General features: G+C 45.0%; 1 protein-coding gene across 1 annotated transcript in view; it reads left to right on the top strand.

The window, feature by feature from the left end:
• The window catches only part of LOC119956611 (ABC transporter B family member 1-like), a 309,180-nt gene that overhangs the window by 93,682 nt on the left and 194,094 nt on the right, over positions 1-21,404 (top strand). Inside the window, exons 10-11 of the mRNA XM_038783984.1 lie at positions 5,337-5,525; positions 16,459-16,493. Of these exons, the coding sequence (XP_038639912.1) occupies positions 5,337-5,525; positions 16,459-16,493 (224 nt within the window). The remainder of the gene's footprint in view (positions 1-5,336; positions 5,526-16,458; positions 16,494-21,404) is intronic.

Genomic DNA, 21,404 nt, shown 5'->3' with positions numbered 1-21,404 from the left:
CTCCCTCCGTGTACCCGAACAGGCGCTGGCGTGTGGCGACTAGGGGATTTTCATTGCAGTGTTAATGTAAGCCTACTTGTGATAATAATAAAGATTATGATTATTATTAACCCACACAGACAAGGTCAGGTCCTGGTCACTGTCTGTGTTGGGTTTGTACATTCTCCCCGATGTGCAGGTTAGGTAGATTGGCCATGCTAAATTGCCCCTTAATTGGAGAAAAATAATTGGGTACTCTAAATTTATATTTAAAAAATATACACAAGGACTCTCTGGAGCAAGGAGTTGCCTCCCTCCCTTTTTGAATAGGGGTGTCACATTGGCAATTTTCCAATCCTCTGGCACTTCTTCAGAATCCAAGGACTTTTGAAAATTACAACCAATGCATCCACTATCTCTGTAGCTACTTCTTTTAGGATCCGAAGATGCAAGCCATTCGGGCCAAGGGACCTTTCTGCCTTTTGCCTCGTTATACTAGTGATAGCATTTAATTCCCCCCCATATTCTTTAGTATTAATGGAGTGTCCGAAGTATATTCCACCGTAAAGACTGATGTAAAATATCTGTCTAACTCATGTCCATTTCCTTATTCCCCATAAGTATCTCCCCAGATTGATTTTCTAAGGAGCCTATGCCACTTTGACCTCTCTCTCTTTCTTTTTATATATTTAAAGAACCTCTTACTGTCAGTTTTTATATTCCATGCTGGTTTGCGCTCTTAAGTTTATTTTCTCTCTGTTTATTATCTTTTTAGTCCTCCTTTGCTGGATTCTGAATTTATCCCAGTCTTCAGCGTTATCATTAACTTTTACCTCCTTACATGCTTTTTCTTTCAACTTAATACTCTCCTTAACTTTCTTGGTTATCCATGGTTGGTTTATCCCACTCATAATCGTTTCTCCTTATTTTTGCTGAGAGTAATGAATTACCTCCTTAAATGTCTGCCCTGCTTATTCACTGTCTTTCCTGCTAATCTATCCGTCTAGTCCACTTTAGCTAACTCTTATCTTCATTCCATTGTAATTCACTTTTTTGCAGTTAAACACATTTATTTCCAACCCAAGTTTTTCACTTTCAACTGAACATTAAATTCTAACATGTTATGATTCACACTTCTTGGTGGGGGGGCGGGGGGTCTTTAAACCTGCCTCATTATCCATTACCCGATCTAAACTAGCTTGTTCCCTGGTTGGCTCCATGACATTCATTTCTCTAGGAAACTATGTCTAATGCACTCTATGAATTTGGTGCCCTGGCTACTCTTTCCAACTTGATTAACCCAATCAACATGAAGATTAAAGTCAGCCAGAATTATTTATTTTTCTTTTTACATGTTCCCTGTTAATTTATACCTTTCCTAGAGTGCGGCTACTGTTTGAGGGCCTACACACTCCTCCTGTCGAGTTTGGCGATGTGAGGGTTGTTAATCAAGCAATAGGGTGTGGTGTGAGGACCACAGCCCTTTCCTGCCTCAGCCCCGATTAAGTTCTTTCTCGTAATGTTGGGCTGACTTGGGCACCCTCACGTGCACCTGGGTTTGCTCAGGTGCTCCCTCTCGTGCACCTGGGCGCTCTTTTGTGCATTTGGGCTCACTCGCACAGGACCCCTCGTTCACCTGGGCTCCCCTGCTCCTCGTTCACCTGGGCTCCCCTGCCCCCTTGTTCACCTGAGCTCCCCTGCTCCCTCATTCACCTGGGCTCCCCTGCCCCCTCGTTCACCTGGGCTCCCCTGCCTCCACGTTCGCCTGGGCACACCCTTGCCTCCACGTTCACCTGGGCTCCCCCTCGCTCACCTGGGCTCCCCCTCGCTCACCTGGGCTCCCCCTCGCTCACCTGGGCTCCCCCTCGCTCACCTGGGCTCCCCCTCGCTCACCTGGGCTCCCCCTCGCTCACCTGGGCTCCCCCTCGCTCACCTGGGCTCCCCCCCGGTCACTTGTTCACCTGGGCTCCCCCTCGCTCACCTGGGCTCCCCTGCTCACTCGTTCACCTGCACTCCCCTGCCCCCCTCGTTCACCTGCGCATCCCCACCCCCTCGCTCATCTGGGCTCCCTCGTTTCCTCGCTGACCTGGGCTCCCACGTCCCCGGGCTCCCCCGCCCCCTCACTGACCTGGACTCCCCTGCCCCCTCATTCACCTGGGCTCCACTTCCCCCTCATTCAACTGGGCACCCCCTTGCTAACCTGGGCTCCCGCTCGCTCACCTGGGCTCCTGCTCGCTCACCCGGGCTCGCGCTCGCTCACCTGGGCTCCTGCTCGCTCACCCGGGCTCGCGCTCGCTCACCTGGGCTCGCGCTCGCTCACCTGGGCTCCCCCTCGCTCACCTGGGCTCCCCCTCGCTCACCTGGGCTCCCCCTCGCTCACCTGGGCTCCCCCTCGCTCACCTGGGCTCCCCTCGCTCACCTGGGCTCCCCCTCGCTCACCTGGGCTTCCCCTCGCTCAGCCGGGCTCCCTCGCCCCCCTCGCTCAGCCGGTCTCCCTCGCCCCCCTCGCTCAGCCGTGCTCCCTCGTACCCTCGCTCAGCCGTGCTCCCTCGTCCCCCTCGCTCAGCCGTGCTCCCTCGTCTCCCTCGCTCAGCCGTGCTCCCTCGTCTCCCTCGCTCAGCCGTGCTCCCTCCTCCCCCTCGCTCAGCCGGGCTCCCTCGTCCCCCTCGCTCAGCCGGGTTCCCTCGTCCCCCTCGCTCAGCCGGGCTCCCTCGTCCGTCCCCCCCGCTCAACCGTGCTCCCTCGTCCCCCTCGCTCAGCCGGTCTCCCTCGTCCCCCCACTCATCCGGGCTCCCTCGTCCCTCTCGCTCAGCCGGGCTCCCTCGTCCGCCTCGCTCACCCAGGCTCCCTCGCCCCCCCAAGCTCAGCCGGGCTCCCTCGTCCTCCTCATTCCCACCGCCCTCACTCACCCAGGCTCCCTCGCCCCCCCAAGCTCAGCCGGGCTCCCTCGTCCTCCTCATTCCCACCGCCCTCACTCACCCAGGCTCCCTCGTCCCCCTCGCTCACCCGGTCTCCCCGCCCCTTCATTCCCACCGCCCTCGCTCACCCGGGTTCCCTCGTCCCCCTCGCTCACCCGGGCTCCCTCGTCCCCTCGCTCACCCGGGCTCCCTCGTCCCCTCGCTCACCCGGGCTCCCTCGTCCCCTCGCTCACCCGGGCTCCCTCGTCCCCTCGCTCACCCGGGCTCCCTCGTCCCCTCGCTCACCCGGGCTCTCTCGCTCAATCGTGCGGAATGCCTCATTGATGGATCTGCGGAATGTCTCTCATCACCCGGTCTCCCTGCCCCTTCATTCCCACTGCACTCGCTCAGCCGGGCTCCCTCGTCCCCCTCATTCCCACTGCCCTCACTCACCCAGGCTCCCTTGTCCCCCTTGCTCACCCAGGCTCCCTCGTCCCCTGGCTCACCCGGGCTCTCTTGCTCAATCGTGCAGAATGCCTCATTGATGGATCTGTGCAACGTCTCTCACTCCCTACACGGACCTGGGAGGTTTGGACATCTTACCGCCAAGGAGGAATTTGGGACACTGATGAGATGCATTTCCTGATTCCACACTGTCAGCGATTTCTGATGTTCCGGTTGAGGGGTTGGGCGGGTGCTGTCACTGTGACTCTGCTGCTCCTTGTGGTCATCCCAGCCTGCCCTGCCATCTTGACCCCTTTGCTCCATGAAGGAGCCGGCGCCTACACGTCAGGGCGAGAGAGAGAGAGAGAGCATGGCCAAAGGTAGAGAGAAAAAGCATGATGCGAAAACAAAAGAGAAGCCACTCCCCTCTACACTGCTCGCTTGCTTCTCCTCCAATCAGAGACAGATTCGTTCCCGAATTTGTGAGACTAGTCTGTCGGCAGCAAATTTGGGAGACAAAATACAAGGGTACAACAAAGAAGCCATGTGACCTGCCTGGTCTATATCTGCGTTTTTGATCCACACTGATGTTCTCCACCCATTTCCATCTAACTCCATCAGTGTACCCTTCTATTTTCTCTCTCATGTTTACCTAGCTTGTCTTAAGTGGGTCAATTCTATTCACTTCACACCCCTTGCAGTAACAGGGCCCTCATTTTAATCACTCTGAGTTAAGTTTCTCCTGAATTTTTTATTGGAATTATGAGGGACTGCTTTATATTTATGGCCCCTAGTTTTAGAATCCCCTACACGTCAAAGCATTTCCTCTAAATTTACCCGATTCCATCATTTTGATGACCTCTATCAGGTCACCTCTCAGCCTTCTGCGACAAGATTCAAACTTACTGACTTGGTGAGTGGGGGTTCGGAACTCCCAAATCCCGATAGGCTTCGGAAGTTTCCACTCGAGCATGGACTGGGAGCAGGTGGTGCTTCGGTGATTGTGAAGAAAAAATAAATAAATGGCACAGATACCAGATCATGTGACTGGGAGCGGAGCAAGAGTCCAAGGAAGGAGACAGGAAGCTGTCCCAGTTAAAGAGAAAGAAAGAGAGGAGCAATGCAAGAGACTCCAAGCAGATAAAGGGTGGCAGTTGGAAGACTTGGGAGCTTGGAAGAAGCGCAAAAAAGGCAGCTCAAGGCTGGTGATTCTGTGCTGCGAGTCATTGAGGCCAAGGTAACACTTTGGTGCAGTAATGTTCTATTTGGTGCAGCTGAAGAGCTGAAATTGTCCTGGTGCGTTGGTGCTGGAGTGGAATCTCAGGGAACGGAGTCTTGGGAGAGATGAGATTGAAACCCTACAAGTAGGGTTATCGATGAGGCTGTCTGAGTTGGAATGACTTTTGGAGGGAATTCCAAAGCAAGATGGTGAAGATTAGAATCCCTCGTGAGATTAACAGAGTTTCAGTGAGATTGGTTGACTCAGTGTTTACTAATTTCTGCGTGGGTTGCTGAGAAATCGTGGATATCTGCCTTAGTCACATCTGCCATTTATTGTGCAGCGCGCTGTTTGACCATGTTAACTCTGTTTATCTCTCCATGGATGCTGCCAGACCTGCTGACTTTCTCCAGAATTTTCTGTTTAAATTCTTATTATTCCACATTATTGTTCAAAGACAGTAATGTCGAAATTCAGTCAAAGTTTGCTGTATGGACTTGATCTTGCCATTTATTCTTTTGAGACCCATTTACAGTTCCAAATTTGTTAATGAGGTTGACTGGTAGCATATCTATTGTTGTGTGCCATTAGTCAAATAGTGTCCACTGATGGTGAATGCTTTAAAAAACAATATATGTAACCAGGCAGGATAATCTATAAAATGCTGTGCTGTTATGTTTGAGCATTTTTCAAACGATGCGTTTTGACAATTGGTTGAAAATTATACATCAGCTACTCAGTAAATGCTCAATTTTTGAGAGGGTGCTAACGTAGGTTGCTTTATGTTGATTATCCAGGGGAGTTTGTGAAAAGATTGCAAAAAAAGTTTCAGGATGAACTTGCAGCTGTTGGTGCAACGGCTGAAGAGACCATCTCTAACATTCGCACTGTGAGGACATTCTGTAGTGAAAAGAGGTCTGAAGAACTGTATGACACAGGAATAGATAAAAGCTATCTGATTGGAAAGAAGTTGGCTCTGGCAGAAGGTAATGGTCTATGTGCTTTTTTTCCTGATTGTTAAATGATTAATTTGCAAAGATGCTTTAATTCCACCCACAGTTATGTATGAAGATCCCTTGTATCATGCTGATCTTCCGTTTTTTTTTGTATCCATTGACTGTTAATTCGCTCAGCTCAATGGGAGAAAGTGTTGCTATTGGGAGCATTAATAAATATTTCAGAGTTCAGTCATTTAGAGGCGGCAAGGTGGTGCAGTAATTAGCACTGCTGCGTCACTTCACCAAGGACTCGGTTCGATCCCGGCCCCAGGTCACTGTCCGTGTGGAGTTTGCACATTCTCCAAGTGACGGTGTGGACCTCATCCCCCCACAACTCAAAAATGTGTAGGGTAGGAGGATTGGCCATGCTAAATTGCTCCTTAATTGGAAAAAACAAATTGAGTACTCTAAATTTATAAGAGAAAAAGAGTTCAGTTGTACCCAATTTTATTTGCCGTCGTTTTTGTGGCTGGGGATATGAATAGATTTTTGACGGTATTCTTCAAAACAAACCATAAAATTATTAAATGTTGAACCTTTTGAAGTATGCCGTTATATTTCCACATAATATTTTGTGTCAGGAATGCAACGAATCAAAACATTTGGTGTGGTTCTCTACCTTTCCTGAATTGTTACTTGGGCATTATTAGAAGACTACATCTCATATTTTTTATTGCTTGAAAGCAAAAAGGTCTTTAAGTATTCCTATAGGCTGATACGATCCAAGCTTGTTGCTACCTAATCAATACTACTTTACTTCTTTTTCTAATTCTTACTAATTCAACATGAACCCGCACATTGTTTTTAAAACATTTTTGAACAAAATCAACTTTTAACTTTCAAATTGATTTCCTAAAGTTCTTTTGTAATTACAGCCAAGGCAGTGAAGTTATGCAATACTTAAGGACTTCACTTTGTATAAGAGTATTATACTATCTCTCCTCAGCATATTGACAAAAAAGGTTGCCTGTGCCCAATTGTAGACCACACTGTTTTGTTTGATTTCAGGATTGGGGTGAGCAGGACCAGCTGACAATCCCCAAACCCATTTTTGCTAACCATTGCCAGGTTGTTTGAATGCTACTTTCAGTTCTTCCACAGAATTGCAGTGCAGGTTGTGATTGTTTTGTGACCAGAAGCAACCAATAACATTGCTGTACAGCCATATTAGTGATTAGCTACATTACAAAATTAGTTTGACTTTTCAAATTCTCATCTTTGTTTTGCACAAGAATATAAGAACTAGGAGCAGGAGCAGGCCATTTGGCCCCTCGAGCCTGCTCCACCATTCGATAAGATCAGCTCCACTTACCCACCTGCTCACCATAACCCTTAATTCCTTTACTGTTCAAAAATCTATCTATCTTTGCCTTAAAAACATTCAATGAGGTTGCCTCAACTGCTTCACTGGGCAGGGAATTCCACAGATTCACAACCCTTTGGGTGAAGTAGTTCCTCCGCATCTTACTCCTAAATCTGAACCCCCTTATTTGGAGGCTATGCCGCCTATTTCTAGTTTCACCCGCTTGTGAAAACTACCTCCCTGCTTCTACCCTATCTATTCCCTTCATAATTTTATATATTTCTATAAGATCCCGCCCTTTCATTCTACTGAAGTCCAATGAGTATAGTCCCAGACTACTCAGTCACTCTTCATAAGCCAATCCTCTCAACTCCGGAATCAACCAAGTGAATCACCTCTTCACCCCCTCCACTGCCTATACATCCGTTCTCAAGTAAGGAGACCAAAACTGTGCACAGCACTCCAGGTGTGGCCTCGCCAGCACCCTATAGAGCTGCCACATAACCTCCCGGTTTTTAAACTCCATCCCTCTAGCAAAATTGCATTTGCCTTCTTAATTACCTGCTGCACCTACAAACTGACTTTTTTGCGATTCATGCACAAGGACACCCAGGTCCCTCTGCACAGCAAAATGCTGCAATTTTTTACCACTTAAATAATAGTCTATTTTGCTGTAATTCCTACCTAAATGAATGACCTCAAATTTATGAGCATAGTACTACATCTGCCAGACCCTTGCCCACTCACTTATCTATGTCTCTCTGCAGACTTTGTGTCCTTTGCACACTTTGCTCTACCACTCTACTTTGTGTAAGACTACTCTTTAAACTTTGACTCATTACACTTCAAATCATCTATGTAAATTGTAAACAATTGTGGTCCCAATACTGATCCCTGAGACACACCAGTAGCTACTGATCGCCAACCCGAAAAAACATCCATTTATCTGCACTCCTTGCTTTCTGTTAGCCAACCAATCCCCTATCTGTGCTAATAAGTTACCCGTAACGGCGCGCACATTTATCTTAGGCAATAGCCTTTTGTTCGGCACCTTGTCGAATGCCTTCTCGAAATTCGGATAGACCATGTCCACCGCGCTTTTAATGTCCTCAAAGAATTCCAGTAAATTGTTAAGTCCTCCAGGGCCTTAGCCCCCTCCCTGTCTCTGTAATCTCACGCAACGCCCCCAAGAAATCTGTTCCTCCAATTTTGGTCACCTGTGTATCCCTGATTTCAATTGCTCCACCAATGGAGGCCATGCCTTCAGCTTCCGAGTTTCTAATCCCTGTAATTCCATCTCTTAATCATTCCACCTCTCTACCTCTTCTCTCTTGAGATGTTCCTTAAAACCGTAATCTTTTGGCCAATGTTTTTGATCACCTAACCTTGCTAAATTTGGTTTGAGAACTCTCATGTGAAGTTCATTCTGAGGGTTTACTACATTAAAGGTACTCCGTAAAAGGATATATCAGTGCTTGTGATACAGGTATTGGTGAGTTTAAGACAGCAAGATTAATGCACCATGATGTACCATCAATTCGACTCAAGACACAATTAAGATCCGAACTGTGACTTTAATCAGCTAGTTTTTAGCCCGGTGGTCGACTATAGAGAATGGCCGACCGCCGAGAACTCTGGGTACTTACAGAGGCAGGGCCTACTCACCTCTCGACCAATTGGAGAACAGTCACATGACTAGTCCCAACCAATCGGACGAGAGGCACATGACCAGACAGAGCCAATGGGAAGCCAGTGCTCTGCACCAATGGCAGTGCTCATATCCATACCAATACACACCAAAATGAATTGAGTACTCAATTTTATGCACCAGATTTCTGAAAAATACAATGTGCAACTTTCAAACAAGTTTAGGTGGTAGTTAGGCTCCCGTAACAGCCTCCCCGAACAGGCGCTGGAATGTGGCGACTAGGGGCTTTTCACAGTAATTTCATCTGAAGCCTACTCGTGACAATAAGCGATTTTCATTCAGTGTGGGTGGCATGTGGCACAGTAATTAGCATTGCTGCCTATGGCGCTGAGGACCCGGATTCGAATCCCGGCCCTGGGTCACTGTCCGTGTGGCGTTTCCACATTCTCCTCGTGTCTGTGTGGGTTTCACCCCCACAACCCAAAGATGTGCAGGTTAGGTGGATTGGCCACGCTAAATTGCCCCAAAAAATAAAAGTTTAGATGGATGTTTTCCTGATATAGATGTCCAATATATCCTTTTTTCATTTGACCTCTGGCAGCACTGCAGACTGTTTTGAAATGAAAATCGCTTATTGTCACGAGTAAGCTTCAATGAAGTTACTGTGAAAAGCCCCTAGTCGCCACATTCCGGCGCCTGTCCGGGAAGGCTGGTACGGGAATTGAACCGTGCTGCTGGCCTGCTTGGTCTGCTTTAAAAGCCAGCGATTTAGCTTAGTGAGCTAAACCAGTACATGTTTTATCATGTACTGACCGACATTAACCTTTTAAAAGCCATGCAGTTTTCTTCAAGCTATGTGGAGATGTTTGTGCCGGCCCTTTTTTGCTTACACATAGACTATTTAGAAATTTAGGACAACTCCCTCCACTGCCCCCTTTTCAACTCCTCAATCACCCCAACATGCCCTCCCTTCCCACAGCACCTTACCTTTTTCTTTCAAGTGCAGAAGCTGTAATACCTGCCCCTTTACATCCTCTCTTTTCACTATCCCAAGACCCTAATTACTCTCTTTTGGTGAAACAGTGAATTACGGTGGCACAGTGGTTAGCACCTCTGTTTTACGGCGCTGAGGACCTGGGTTCAATCCTGGCCCCGGATTACTGTCTGTGTGGGGTTTGCACATTCTCCTCGTGTCTGCGTGGGTCTCAAAGAACAAACAATACAGCACAGGAACAGGCCCTTCGGCCCTCCAAGCCTGCGCAGACCATGCTACCTGTTTAAACTAAAACCGTATGCACTTACGGAGTCCGTATCCTTCCAATCCCACCTAATTCATATATTTGTCTCAATGCCCCTTATGCCCCTTAAGTGCCGCTATCATACCTGCTCCCACCACTCCCCAGGCAGCGCATTCCATATATTTACCACCCTCTGTGTAAAACCTTGCCTCACGCACGGTAGCACAGTGCTTAGTACAGTTCCTTCACAGCTCCTACCGCTGCAACAGGTCCACAGCAGACGCCATCTCCATGGCCCTGCACTCTACCCTGAAAAACCTAGATAACAAAGACACCTATGTCAGACTCCTATTTATTGACTACAGCTCAGCCTTCAACACCATCATTCCTACGAAACTCATCTCCAAACTCCGTGGCCTCGGCCTAGGCTCCTCCCTCTGCGACTGGATCCTGAACATTCGAACCCACAGGCCACAATCAGTAAAGATGGGCAACAACACCTCCTCCACGATTATCCTCAACACCGGTTCCCCACAAGGCTGTGTCCTCAGCCCCCTACTGTACTCCTTATGTAACTATGACTGTGTGGCCAAATTCCCCTCCAACTCGATTTTCAAATTTGCTGATGACACAACCGTAGTGGGTCAGATTTCAAACAATGACGAGACAGAGTATAGGAATGAGATGGAGAATCTGGTGAACTGGAGCAACGACAATAATCTCTCCCTCAATGTCAACAAAACGAAGGAGATTGTCATCGACTTCAGGAAGCATAGAGGAGAACATGCCCGTCTACATCAATGGAAACAAAGTAGAAAGGGTCGAGAGCTTCAAGTTTTTAGGTGTACAGATCACCAACAGCCTGTCCTGATCCCCCCCATGCCGACACTATAGGGAAGTTAGGGAAGCCCACCAATGACTCTACTTTCTCAGAAGACTAAGGAACTTTGGCATGTCAGCTATGACCTTCACCAACTTCTACAGATGTACCATAGAAAGCATTCTTTCTGGTTGTATCACAGCTTGGTATGGAGCCTGCTCTGCCTAAAACTGCAGGAAATAACAAAAGGTCGTGAATGTAGCCCAATCCACCACGCAAAGCAGCCTCCCATCCATCGGCTCTATCTATAATTCCCACTGCCTCAGAAAGGCAGCCAGCATAATTAAGGACCCCACGCTCCCCGGACATACTCTCTTCCATCTTCTTCCGTCAGGAAAAAGATACCAAAGTTTGAGGTCACGTACCAACCGAATCAAGAACAGCTTCTTCCCTACTGCCATCAGACTTTTGAATGGACCTACCTCGTATTAAGTTGATCTTTTCTCTACACCTTGCTATAACTGTAACATTATATTCTGCAGTCTCTCCTTCCTTCCTTATGTACGATATGCATTGTTTGTACAGCATGCAAAAAACAATACTTTTCACTGTATACTAGAACATGTGACAATAATAATTCAAATCTAATCCAGGCACATCTCTTTTTCTTTTCTGCCCTGAGACATGGCCACGGGGTGACAGAGATTGGGACCTGAATATTGAAGGGTATGCGACGTTTAGGAAGTTAGGAATAAGTGGAGGGATGTGCATTAGAAAGGGAACCAGGATGTAGAAACAGTTTTGGTTCAGGTGGGAAATGAGAAGTACAAGAAGTCACTTCTTGGACTGGTGTACTAATTGTGTACCTAATTGTAACTGCACGTTTGGACAAAGTATAAAAGAAGACATAATGGGAGCTTGTCAGAAAGGTACGGTGACAATCATGGAGGATTTTAATCTACTTGGAACAAATAAGGTGGGCCAAGCATAAATGAGGAGTTCACAGAATGTTTTGGGAAAGTTTCTGGAGCCGACCAGAGAGTTGGCTGTACTACCTGGTTTTGTGCAATGAGGTAAGATTCATTGATAACCTCATAGTAAAGGCACTCCCAGGTAGCAGCCATCATAATATGGTTGAATTTAGCATTCCGTTTGAGGGAGAGAAAAATGCATCCAAGACTAGTATTTTAAACTTAAATAAGGGCAATTATGAGGGAATGAAAGCGGAGCTAGCTAGTGTGAACTTACAAATGTGCTTAAGGGATAAATCAATAGAGTTTCAGTGGCAGACATTTAAAGGGATATTTCAGAATACACAGAATATTCGCATTCCAATGAGAAATAAAAATTCCAAGGGGAGCCCACATTATCCGTGGTTAATGAAAAAAGTTAAAGACAGCATTAAAGTTAAAAGAAAAATCATATATTTGTGCAAAAACAAGAGGCAGGTCAAGATTGGAAAGAATATCAAGAACATCAAAGAATGAGAAAAAATATTGCCGGGGCTAGGAAAGTGTGGCTACGAGGAGAAATTGGATGGGTTGGGGTTATTTTCCTTGGTACAGGCTGAGGGGGGACTTAATTGAGGTGTACAAATTTTTTTTTTTTAATATAAATTTAGAATACCCAATTGAGGTGTACAAATTTTTATTTTTTTTTTAAATATAAATTTAGAATACCCAATTATTTTTTCCAATGAAAGGGCAATTTAGAGTGGCCAATCTAACTATCGTGCACATCTTTGGGTTGTGGGGGTGAAACCCACGCAGACATGGGGAGAATGTGCAAACTCCACATGGACAGTGACCCAGGGCCAGGATTCGAACCCGGGTCCTCAGCGCCGTAGGCAGCAATGCTAACCACTGTGCCACCGTGCTGCCCGAGGTGTACAAAATTATGAGGGGCCGAGATAGCATGGACAGGAAAAAATTATTTCTTTTGGAGGAGAATTCTAGAACCTGGAGACATAGATTCAAGATTAGTGATAGATGATGTGGAGGGGACATGAGGAAGAAGCTTTTTACGCAGAGGGTAATGGAAGTCTAGAATTCGCTGCCTGAGTTGGTAGTGGAGGCAGAGATCCTAACACTTTTTAAGGGCAGCACGGTGGCCTAGTGGTTAGCACAGCCGCCTCACGGCGCTGAGGTCCCAGGTTCGATCCCGGCTCTGGGTCACTGTCCATGTGGAGTTTGTACATTCTCCCCGTGTCTGTGTGGGTTTCGCCCCCACAACCCAAAAATGTGCAGAATATGTGGATTGGCCATGCTAAATTGTTCCTTAATTGGAAAAAATAATTGGGTAATCTAAATTTAAAAAATTAAAAACTCTTTTTAAAAATACCTGAATTTGAGGGCAGCACGGTGGCGCAGTGGGTTAGCCCTGCTGCCTCATGACGCCGAGGTCCCAGGTTCGCTCCCGGCTCTGGGTCACTGACGTGTGGAGTTTGCAAATTCTCCCCGTGTCTGTGTGGGATTCGCCCCCACAACCCAAAAGATGTGCAAGGTCGGTCGATTGGCCGTGCTAAATTGTCCCTTAATTGGAAAAAATTAATTGGGTACTCTAAATTTATATTAAAAAAATACCTGAATTTGAACTTTAAGTGTGTAAGCTACAGGGCTATCGATCAGGTGCAGGAAGATGGGATCGAAAGGGCTGCTGGGTGTCCTTGGACTCCATGGACAAAATGGGCCAAATGGCCTCCTGTGCTGTAACCTTTCTATGGTTCTAATAGAATATTATTGTTTATTGGTGAGGATTACAAAAGTGTGGAGGCAATGCTTCAGTTGTACAGAGCATTGATGAGACTATATCTGGAGTATTGTGTACAGTATTGGTGTCCTTATTTAACGAAATATATAAATGCATTCGAAGAAGTTCAAAGAAGGTTTGATTAATACCAGGAATGAGCAGGGTTGTGTCATGAGGAAAGGTTGTCGAGATTAGGTTTGTATCTACAAGAGTTTAGAAGGAAAAGAGGTGACTTGATCAATATCTTTAAGCTCCTGACACGGTGGATGTGGAGGATGTTTCCTCTTGTCAGATAATCTGGAACAGGGGTCACTGTTTAAAAATAAAGGATTGCTAATTTAAGACAGAGATAAGTTTTTAAAAAATTGTCTCAGAGAGTTGTAAATCTCTGGAGCTCTCCATCAAAGGGCAGTGGAAGCAGCATCTTTGAATATTTTTAAGCCAGTGCTAGATTATTGATTAACAAATGGGTGAAAGTTATCAGGGGTAGGCAGGAATGTGGGGTTGATGTTTCAATCATATCAGCCATGATCGTATTTAATAGCACCGCAGGCTCAAGAGGCTGAGTGGCTTCTGCTCCTAATTCGTATGTACGTATATTCGTATGTTCTGTTGCCATTCCCTTAAGACTTGCAACATCAAACCTTCTATGATTTAAACTCTCCTGCCTTCAATCCCACAGGCCTTCACTTTTATTTTTTTTTATCCCATCTTCTCCCCCTCTACCTGTTTTTCCAACTTTCCCCAGAAATATTTACTCTGTCCTCTCTCTTTACACTTCACAGATGCTGCCAGACTTGCTGAGTATTTCTGGCATTTTCTGTTTCTATTTCTGCTTGGAATTTTGTTGCCTGATGATCTTTTGGAGCTTTTATAGCTTGTATTCTGCGACTCATAGCCCACTACTGTCATGTGAGTGTCCCTTTAAGAAAGGTTTTGGTCTTATCACATGGCTTCCGTGATGTCATTGTGTGGGTCGAACTGGGTTGTGGCTCTGCGAGCTGTTTTTTTTTGGTTTTGCTTTCACATTTGGCTGCTGTGGCCTCGGACAGAAAAAAGAAGTGTTTTGGCCTGTCTCTCTATTTTAATTTTAAAGAGTTGTTCGAAGAAAAAACCCATTGATTATAGCTGCCTGCTGTTTTGATAACTTAAAAGATATAATATGCTTTCCAGAAGGGTTTAAACCTGCTGATGAGATGGGATCAGAATCTCGGGATCAAAAGCCAGTCTTATTTGAATGAGAGTGCAGAGTGCTGGGCCATGCCCTTAAAAAGGGGTTTTTGGTTTATTGGATTTTGTTTTTGAATTGGAATTTGAAGGGGATATTCAGTAAGGGTTATACATAAATCACTGTAGCTGTGTGGGGTCTTTATGTTTGTAATTGATAAAAAATTTTGCTGTGTGCCTTTATACAATGTTAACTAAATTCTTAGAATAAAGCTTGTTTTTGAATAAAGTGTCTTGGGAGACTGTTGAATAACACCTGAAGGGTAGGCTCGTGTGCTCACCCAAGCCAAATTCAACACAAAAAGTTATAGGTCAGGTGAACTCCATAATACACTTTGTGGAGTTTTTAAACCCTGGCCCATGACCGTGTTGTCATCTTAAAGTGTATATGTGAAATCCAATTTTGATTGTGCTTTTTACTGAAAGATAACTAAACTACACCATCTTCATGCAAAAGAGCAAGATAACCTTTCAAAGATAGGTAAACCAGTTCATGATGGTACACATAAATTGATGTGTTTCCAGGAACACATTTTGGAAATTTGGAGGCATTCTGTGCCTGTCTTTCCAATCATTAATTTAAATGGTTGTAAAGTTACACTGTGTACATGATTTTGAATTTGGGCGGCATGGTAGCACAGTGGTTAGCACTGTTGTTTCACAGCGCCAGGGTGCCAGGTTCGGTTCCTGGCTTGGATCACTGTCTGTCTGTGCGGAGTCTGCACGTTCTCCCTGTGTCTGCGTGGGTTTCCTCCGGGTCTACTGGTTTCCTCCCACAAGTCATGAAAGACGTGCTGTTAGGTAATTTGGACATTCTGAAGTCTCCCTCGGTGTACCCAAACAGGCGCCGGAATGTGGCGACTAGGGGCTTTTCACAGTAACTTCATTGCAGTGTTAATGTAAGCCTACTTGTGACAATAAAGATTATTATCATTGTGAAACACATGTCCACGGGAGGCAAATTATCTGCCAGTCTGTCTTGACATTATTTCGATTACCATGTTGTAAATAAAGCTTTAAATAAACGCTTTTATTGTTTAAAGACATTTCATCCTTTAAAGTTAAGTGCAGGAGTGTGCATTGAAATCCTCCACAGAAATTAATTTTTAGCTGCTCTAATCTCAAAGAGCATAATTTGATGCTTTTAAGCCTGTGGAAACAGATGCACGATGAATACACCCAGTAAAATCTAGCTTTGATTCTAAAAGGTTAAATTGATATTTAAAGTTTGGAAGTGGACACTTCCGCATAAATTAATTGGAATAATGCCATTTTACGAGGGTAGATTGTATTGTGATTTATTTTTAAAACTTTTTTCCAATTAAGAGGCAATTTAGTATGGCCAATCCACCTAACCTGCACATCTTTGGGTTGTGGGAGGTGGCATGTGGCACATTGGTTACACTGGGACTGTGGCACTGAGGACCCGGGTTCGAATCCTGGCCCTGGGTCACTGTCCATGTGGAGTTTGCATATTCTCCCCGTGTCTGCGGCCCCCCAATCATTGGGATGATACCCAAAGACATTTTTAAAATACCCATGTCAGTGTTTTGGTAACCAGTACCAAAATCCAGTCTATTTGTAGAGGATTGGATGGTTTTAGGCAATTGGATTACTGGAGCAACTTGCAGTGATGATAACCTGCAAGAACAATCAGAATTTCTATGATAATGATGCTCTCATGTACAATCAATTTAGATTTGCTTAATTCAAGGTATTTAATTATTTTAAAGACTAAATTCCCATATTGTTCAGTTATTTATTTTGCTTATTTCATGTGACTGGATAATGCAAATTTTCAGTGTGTAGGAATGACTTCAAATGATCAGATATACGTCGTATTTCTTCAATGGTTTGGTTTTGCCAATAACTTGCCCCACCAGCTGTTTTGTTTATACTATTTGAATTTCTAACTTTTGGATGTTGTTTTCTTTAAGGGTCATTCAGTGGGCTGGTGCTGACTATCTTACAGGTAAGTGAAGACCTGCTCCTCTTGAGAAAATTGGGAGATTAGAATTTGACTAGATTTACTTACCAAGAGATTGTACTTGACTGCAAGTTTTTGCAATTGTGCTTTTTATCTCGCAAAGAACTGCAGCACTGCATTTGATTTACAAGGTCACCTTAAAGTGATAGTGTGAATGTGTATCAATTGGTTGATGGAGGAGAACAGGAACAAACAGAACCTAATGTGAGACACATTTTTCAAAAGCAGGGGCTAATGTTGCCAGTCGCCCAGACTTTTTAATGATAAATCTGTAAAGCGCAATTTATCAAGCCGTCAAAAAGGCAACAAGTTCAACCTCAATCCTGATTGGTGTTGAATAACTTGTATCCAGGTTTCCATAATAGTGTGTCTGTTGTGTAAGGATTCCAATTAATGAAATGAAAATGAAAATCGCTTATTGTCACGAGTAAGCTTCAATGAAGTTACTGTGAAAAGCCCCTAGTCGCCACATTCCAGCGCCTGTTTGGGGAGGCTGGTACGGGACTTGAACCGTGCTGCTGGCCTGCCTTGGTCTGCTTTAAAAGCCAGCTCTTTAGCCCTGTGCTAAACCAGCCTTACAAACAGAATGAAACCGAATGTTTCAAAATGTGGTATGAGAATTTGTCAGACGTTGGACTGAAGCCAGAGGACAGCTACCCTGTGGGTATATTGGTCTTAAAAACACGTCAACTGTCTATAGATTGCATTACAGCAGGAATTGCACAATTACTATTGTCTGCAAAGATATTTTAGTATTACTGGGCAATTCAATTTTTTAACTTTTGAAGCACTTGAGCATTGTGAATTTTGAGTTTGTTGACTTGTTCACCTTGGTGCATTTAGTGAGATGCATTAAACCTATGCTTTTTGTAAGTATTTTAATAGTTGATAAGAAATCAGCAGTTTCTCAAAGTCTGGTTTAATTTGAGATAATTCCTGGCCCAGATCTAATACATAATTCAGTTGATTGCAGAATTTCCCCCCCCCCCCCCCCCTTTATTTCTACTATGCTTTGTCACAGCTATTTAAAACTGAACAAATTGACAATTAAGAATGATTTTAAACTGCTAAAATATTGAAAGGCATTGTTGTAACGTAATACCCACAGGAAAAGAGAGCTACCCCATAAGTAACAAAGATCAGAAATGCTAACCTTATGAATTACTTTATGAAGGTATTCATCAGTAAGATATCCCTTGAGTTCCTTAAAACACCATGATGTATATTATTTGTCCTTATCAAAGTATTTTCTTTTACTCCCAGCCGCATTTTTTGAGCTTGTGGCAGACTGGCTTGTGCAGATTAATTCCATATGTTGCATCTGTTTTTAGACTGAAGGACTGTAGCAAACTGTCAGTATCTCAATCAACACTTCTCCATTGTATGTAGCTAGGTGCTCTTGCACAGATGGGCTGTTTCCACTCAAATTTTATTTTTTGCATTAGTGTTCACTAAGTATGCCCTTGAAATAAATGGGGATTCTAGATTTTTTTGATTCGATTGTGATTGAAAAGTTTACTAAGTACTTGTCCTTTTATACACTCATTTGCCTGTGTCTTCATCTTATTTGGAACTGTATGCAGTTTGTTTTAATATGCTATTTGTAATTTGAAACCTTTTTTTATCATTACTATGCATAGCCCAAGAACACAGTTTTCCAAACTTGTCTTATACACTTTATTTATTGCTGCTGTCTGTTTTTATAATTTTGCCACTCCTACAACATGTTTATTGGTATTCATACAGATCATATTTCAATCACAACTAGCCAGAGAAGTGACATGCTTGCTTTTTGGCTAATTCAGTTTATCCAGGGATTAAGAACATCTATGTTTTCACCCTTGATCTAGAAGATCCAAGTACAGTTTTATAGTTGCCCCAGTAATTCAGCTGATCCTGAAAAAGTCCTGCAACCTGTACTGGACGTGCACATGTATGGATCTCAAGTGAAGGCATGTTTGGAACTGGTTGTGTTTCGCTTGCACATGAGTAATAGCCACTTGGATGAGGCACTGTAAATTAAATTGCATTACACCACAGGAAGAAAGTACATTGACAAGGAGAGAAGCATTAATTCCCTTTATCTCTCCATAGATGCGGCAAGATCTGCTGAGTCTTTTCAACCTGTTATGTTTTTATTTATTTATTTAAAATAAAAAAAATTTAGAATACCCAATTCATTTTTTCCAATTAAGGGACGATTTAGCGTATTCAATCCACCTACTTTGCACATCTTTAGGTTGTGGGGTCGAAACCCATGCAAACACTGGCAGAATGTGTAAACTCCACACGGTCAGTGACCCAGAGCCGGGATCGAACCTGGGACCTCAGCGCCGTGAGACTGCAGTGCTACCACTGCGCCACCGTGCTGCCCACTGTTACGTTTTTATGCCAGAGTTCCAGCATCTATAGTATTTTGCTTTTGTATTAGTAATCTCCAGATCTTGTGAGAACTGGATTCAGTTTCTCAAAACACACAGTAGCATAGTGGTTAGCACTGTTGCTTCACAGCTCCAGGATCCCAGGTTCGATTCCAGGCTTGTGTCACTGTCTGTGTGGAGTCTGCATGTTCTCCCCGTGTTTGTGTGGGTTTCCTCCGGGTGCTCCGGTTTCCTCCCACAAGTCCAGAAAGACGTGCTGTTGGGTAATTTGAACATTCTGAATTCTCCCTCTGTGTAACCGAGCAGGCGCCGGAATGTGGCGACTCGGGGCTTTTCACAGTAACTTCATTGCAGTGTTAATGTAAGTCGACTTGTGACAATAAAGATTATTATTATTATTTGTTCCTGGGATGTCGTTTTGCAAGGCTGGAGGAGTTGGGGGAGAAATATGGACTGGGCAGGGGGAAGTATTTAGATATCTGCAACTCTGGAATTTTGCCAAGAAAGAGGTTCAGAGCTTCCTCATAGCACCGACCTTCACATTGTTGGAAGAGGTATTGCCGACGGGGGGGGAATGGATAAGGGGGTGGTGTCGGTGATCTACGGGAGGAATTTGGGGGAGGACGGGGTGTCCATGGAGGGGATCAAAGCCAAGTGGGAGGAAGAGTTTGGAGAGGTTATGGAAGATGGTCTGTGGTGTGAGGTGCTCTGGAGGGTAAACGCCTCAACCTCGTGCGCGAGGTTGGGGCTGATACAGTTGAAGGTTATGTATAGGGTACACCTCATGAGGGCAAGGATGAGCCGAGTCTTTGAGGGGGTGGAGGATGTATGTGAGTGTTGTGGGGGGAGCCCCGCAAGTCATGTTCATATGTTTTGGTCCTGTCTGAAGCTGGACAGGTATTGTTTTTTTTAATTGTTTTTTTATAAATTTAGTGTACCCAATTCATTTTTTCCAATTAAGGGGCAATTTAGCGTGGCCAATCCACTTACCGTGAAACCCACGCGCAAACAGGGAGAATGTGCAAACTCCACACGGACAGTGACCCAGAGCCGGGATCGAACCTGGGACCTCGGTGCCGTGAGGCTGCAGGGCTAACCCACTGCGCCACCATGCTTCCCTGGGTATTGTTTTTAAGGTCATCTTGGGGATGGTATGTGTGATTTTGAACCAGGCACTCTAGAAGCCATTTCTGGGGTGCCGGACCAGGCCAGTGTTGGGGCAGATGTTTTAGTCTTTGCCTCGAGGAGGGTCCTGCTGGGGCGGAGGTCAGCCTCTCCGCCCTGTGCCTCGGCTTGGCGGGGGCTCCTGCTGGAATTATATGACATTCGAGGAGGTGAAGTTTGAGCTGAGGGGAGGATGGAAGGGTTCTACAATTCATGGGCATTGTTTATCTCACACTTTCAAGAATTGGACGCCATTGAACACTAGTTGGGGGGGGGGGGGGCGATAGGGGTGGGGGGAGGTTGAATATATTGTTTATTGTGTATGGGATGACCGGTGATTCTCTTTTGGTCTTTTTTGTTTTGTTGAATTTGGAACGTAGGGGTGATGTTGGGGTTTGTATGTTGCAGGAGATGTTGGTTGGGGGATTGATATTGTATTTGTTATTGTTGGTTATCTTATATTTGTTGTGTATTTGATGAAAATGTGGAATAGGAGGAGAATAATAAAGCTCAGATGGAGATCTGTGCTGGGCTGCAATGCAGGTTCAGACTGGGTGTGGATGTCAGTGGTCAAAGGGATATTTTAAAAATTAATTTATGTGATGTTGGTGTCGTTGGCTAGGCCGGCATTTATTGCCCATCTCTAATTGCTTCAGGGATGATGGTGGTTTCATCTGATTTCTTGAACAGCTGCAGTCTGTGCGGTTCAGATGCATCTGAAGTGTTGTTTGGAAAAGAGTTGCAGGATTCTCAACAGTTCAGCAATCTGTCCTCCAAAAGATAACCAGGATTGCTGGGGTGTAATATTTAAAAATATATAAATTTGGAGTACCCAATTTATTTTTTCCAATTAAGGAGCAATTTAGCGTGGCCAATCAACCTCGCCTGCATATCTTTGGGTTGTGGGGGCATAACTCACGGAGAATGTCCAAACTCCACACAGACAGTGACCCAGAGCCGAGATTGAACCTGGGACCTCGGCGCCGTGGGGCAGCAGGGCTAACCCACTGCGCCACCGTGCTGCCGGCTGGGGTGTAATTTTGATGGTCTGGCAGTAGTACCATGGAGCACACAGCTTCTCTCCTAGGATAGCAGCATATATGCTTCTACCAGTATTTCAGCACCAGTGCTGTTGCGTCTCAGCCAGCAAGCTGAGATAACTGCAACCCATCCCAAGGTGTTGCACTCCAAAACCTGTCCCTCAAGGTTGCATCCTCCAAGGCCACCTGAAGTCTTTCCCCAGTTAAATTCAGCAGCCTTCATGCTGCATAGCAGCACTACACCAGGTAAAGGCACCTGCAAAACTGTCATGAAGAGAATGCACAAGGATGAAGAGTTCAGTTTGGTTTAC

The sequence above is a fragment of the Scyliorhinus canicula genome, chromosome 1 (assembly GCF_902713615.1).
Source record: "Scyliorhinus canicula chromosome 1, sScyCan1.1, whole genome shotgun sequence".
Lineage (NCBI taxonomy): Eukaryota > Metazoa > Chordata > Chondrichthyes > Carcharhiniformes > Scyliorhinidae > Scyliorhinus > Scyliorhinus canicula.
Note: the sequence above shows the minus strand (reverse complement) of the source record. Positions and strands in the feature narration are given on the sequence as shown.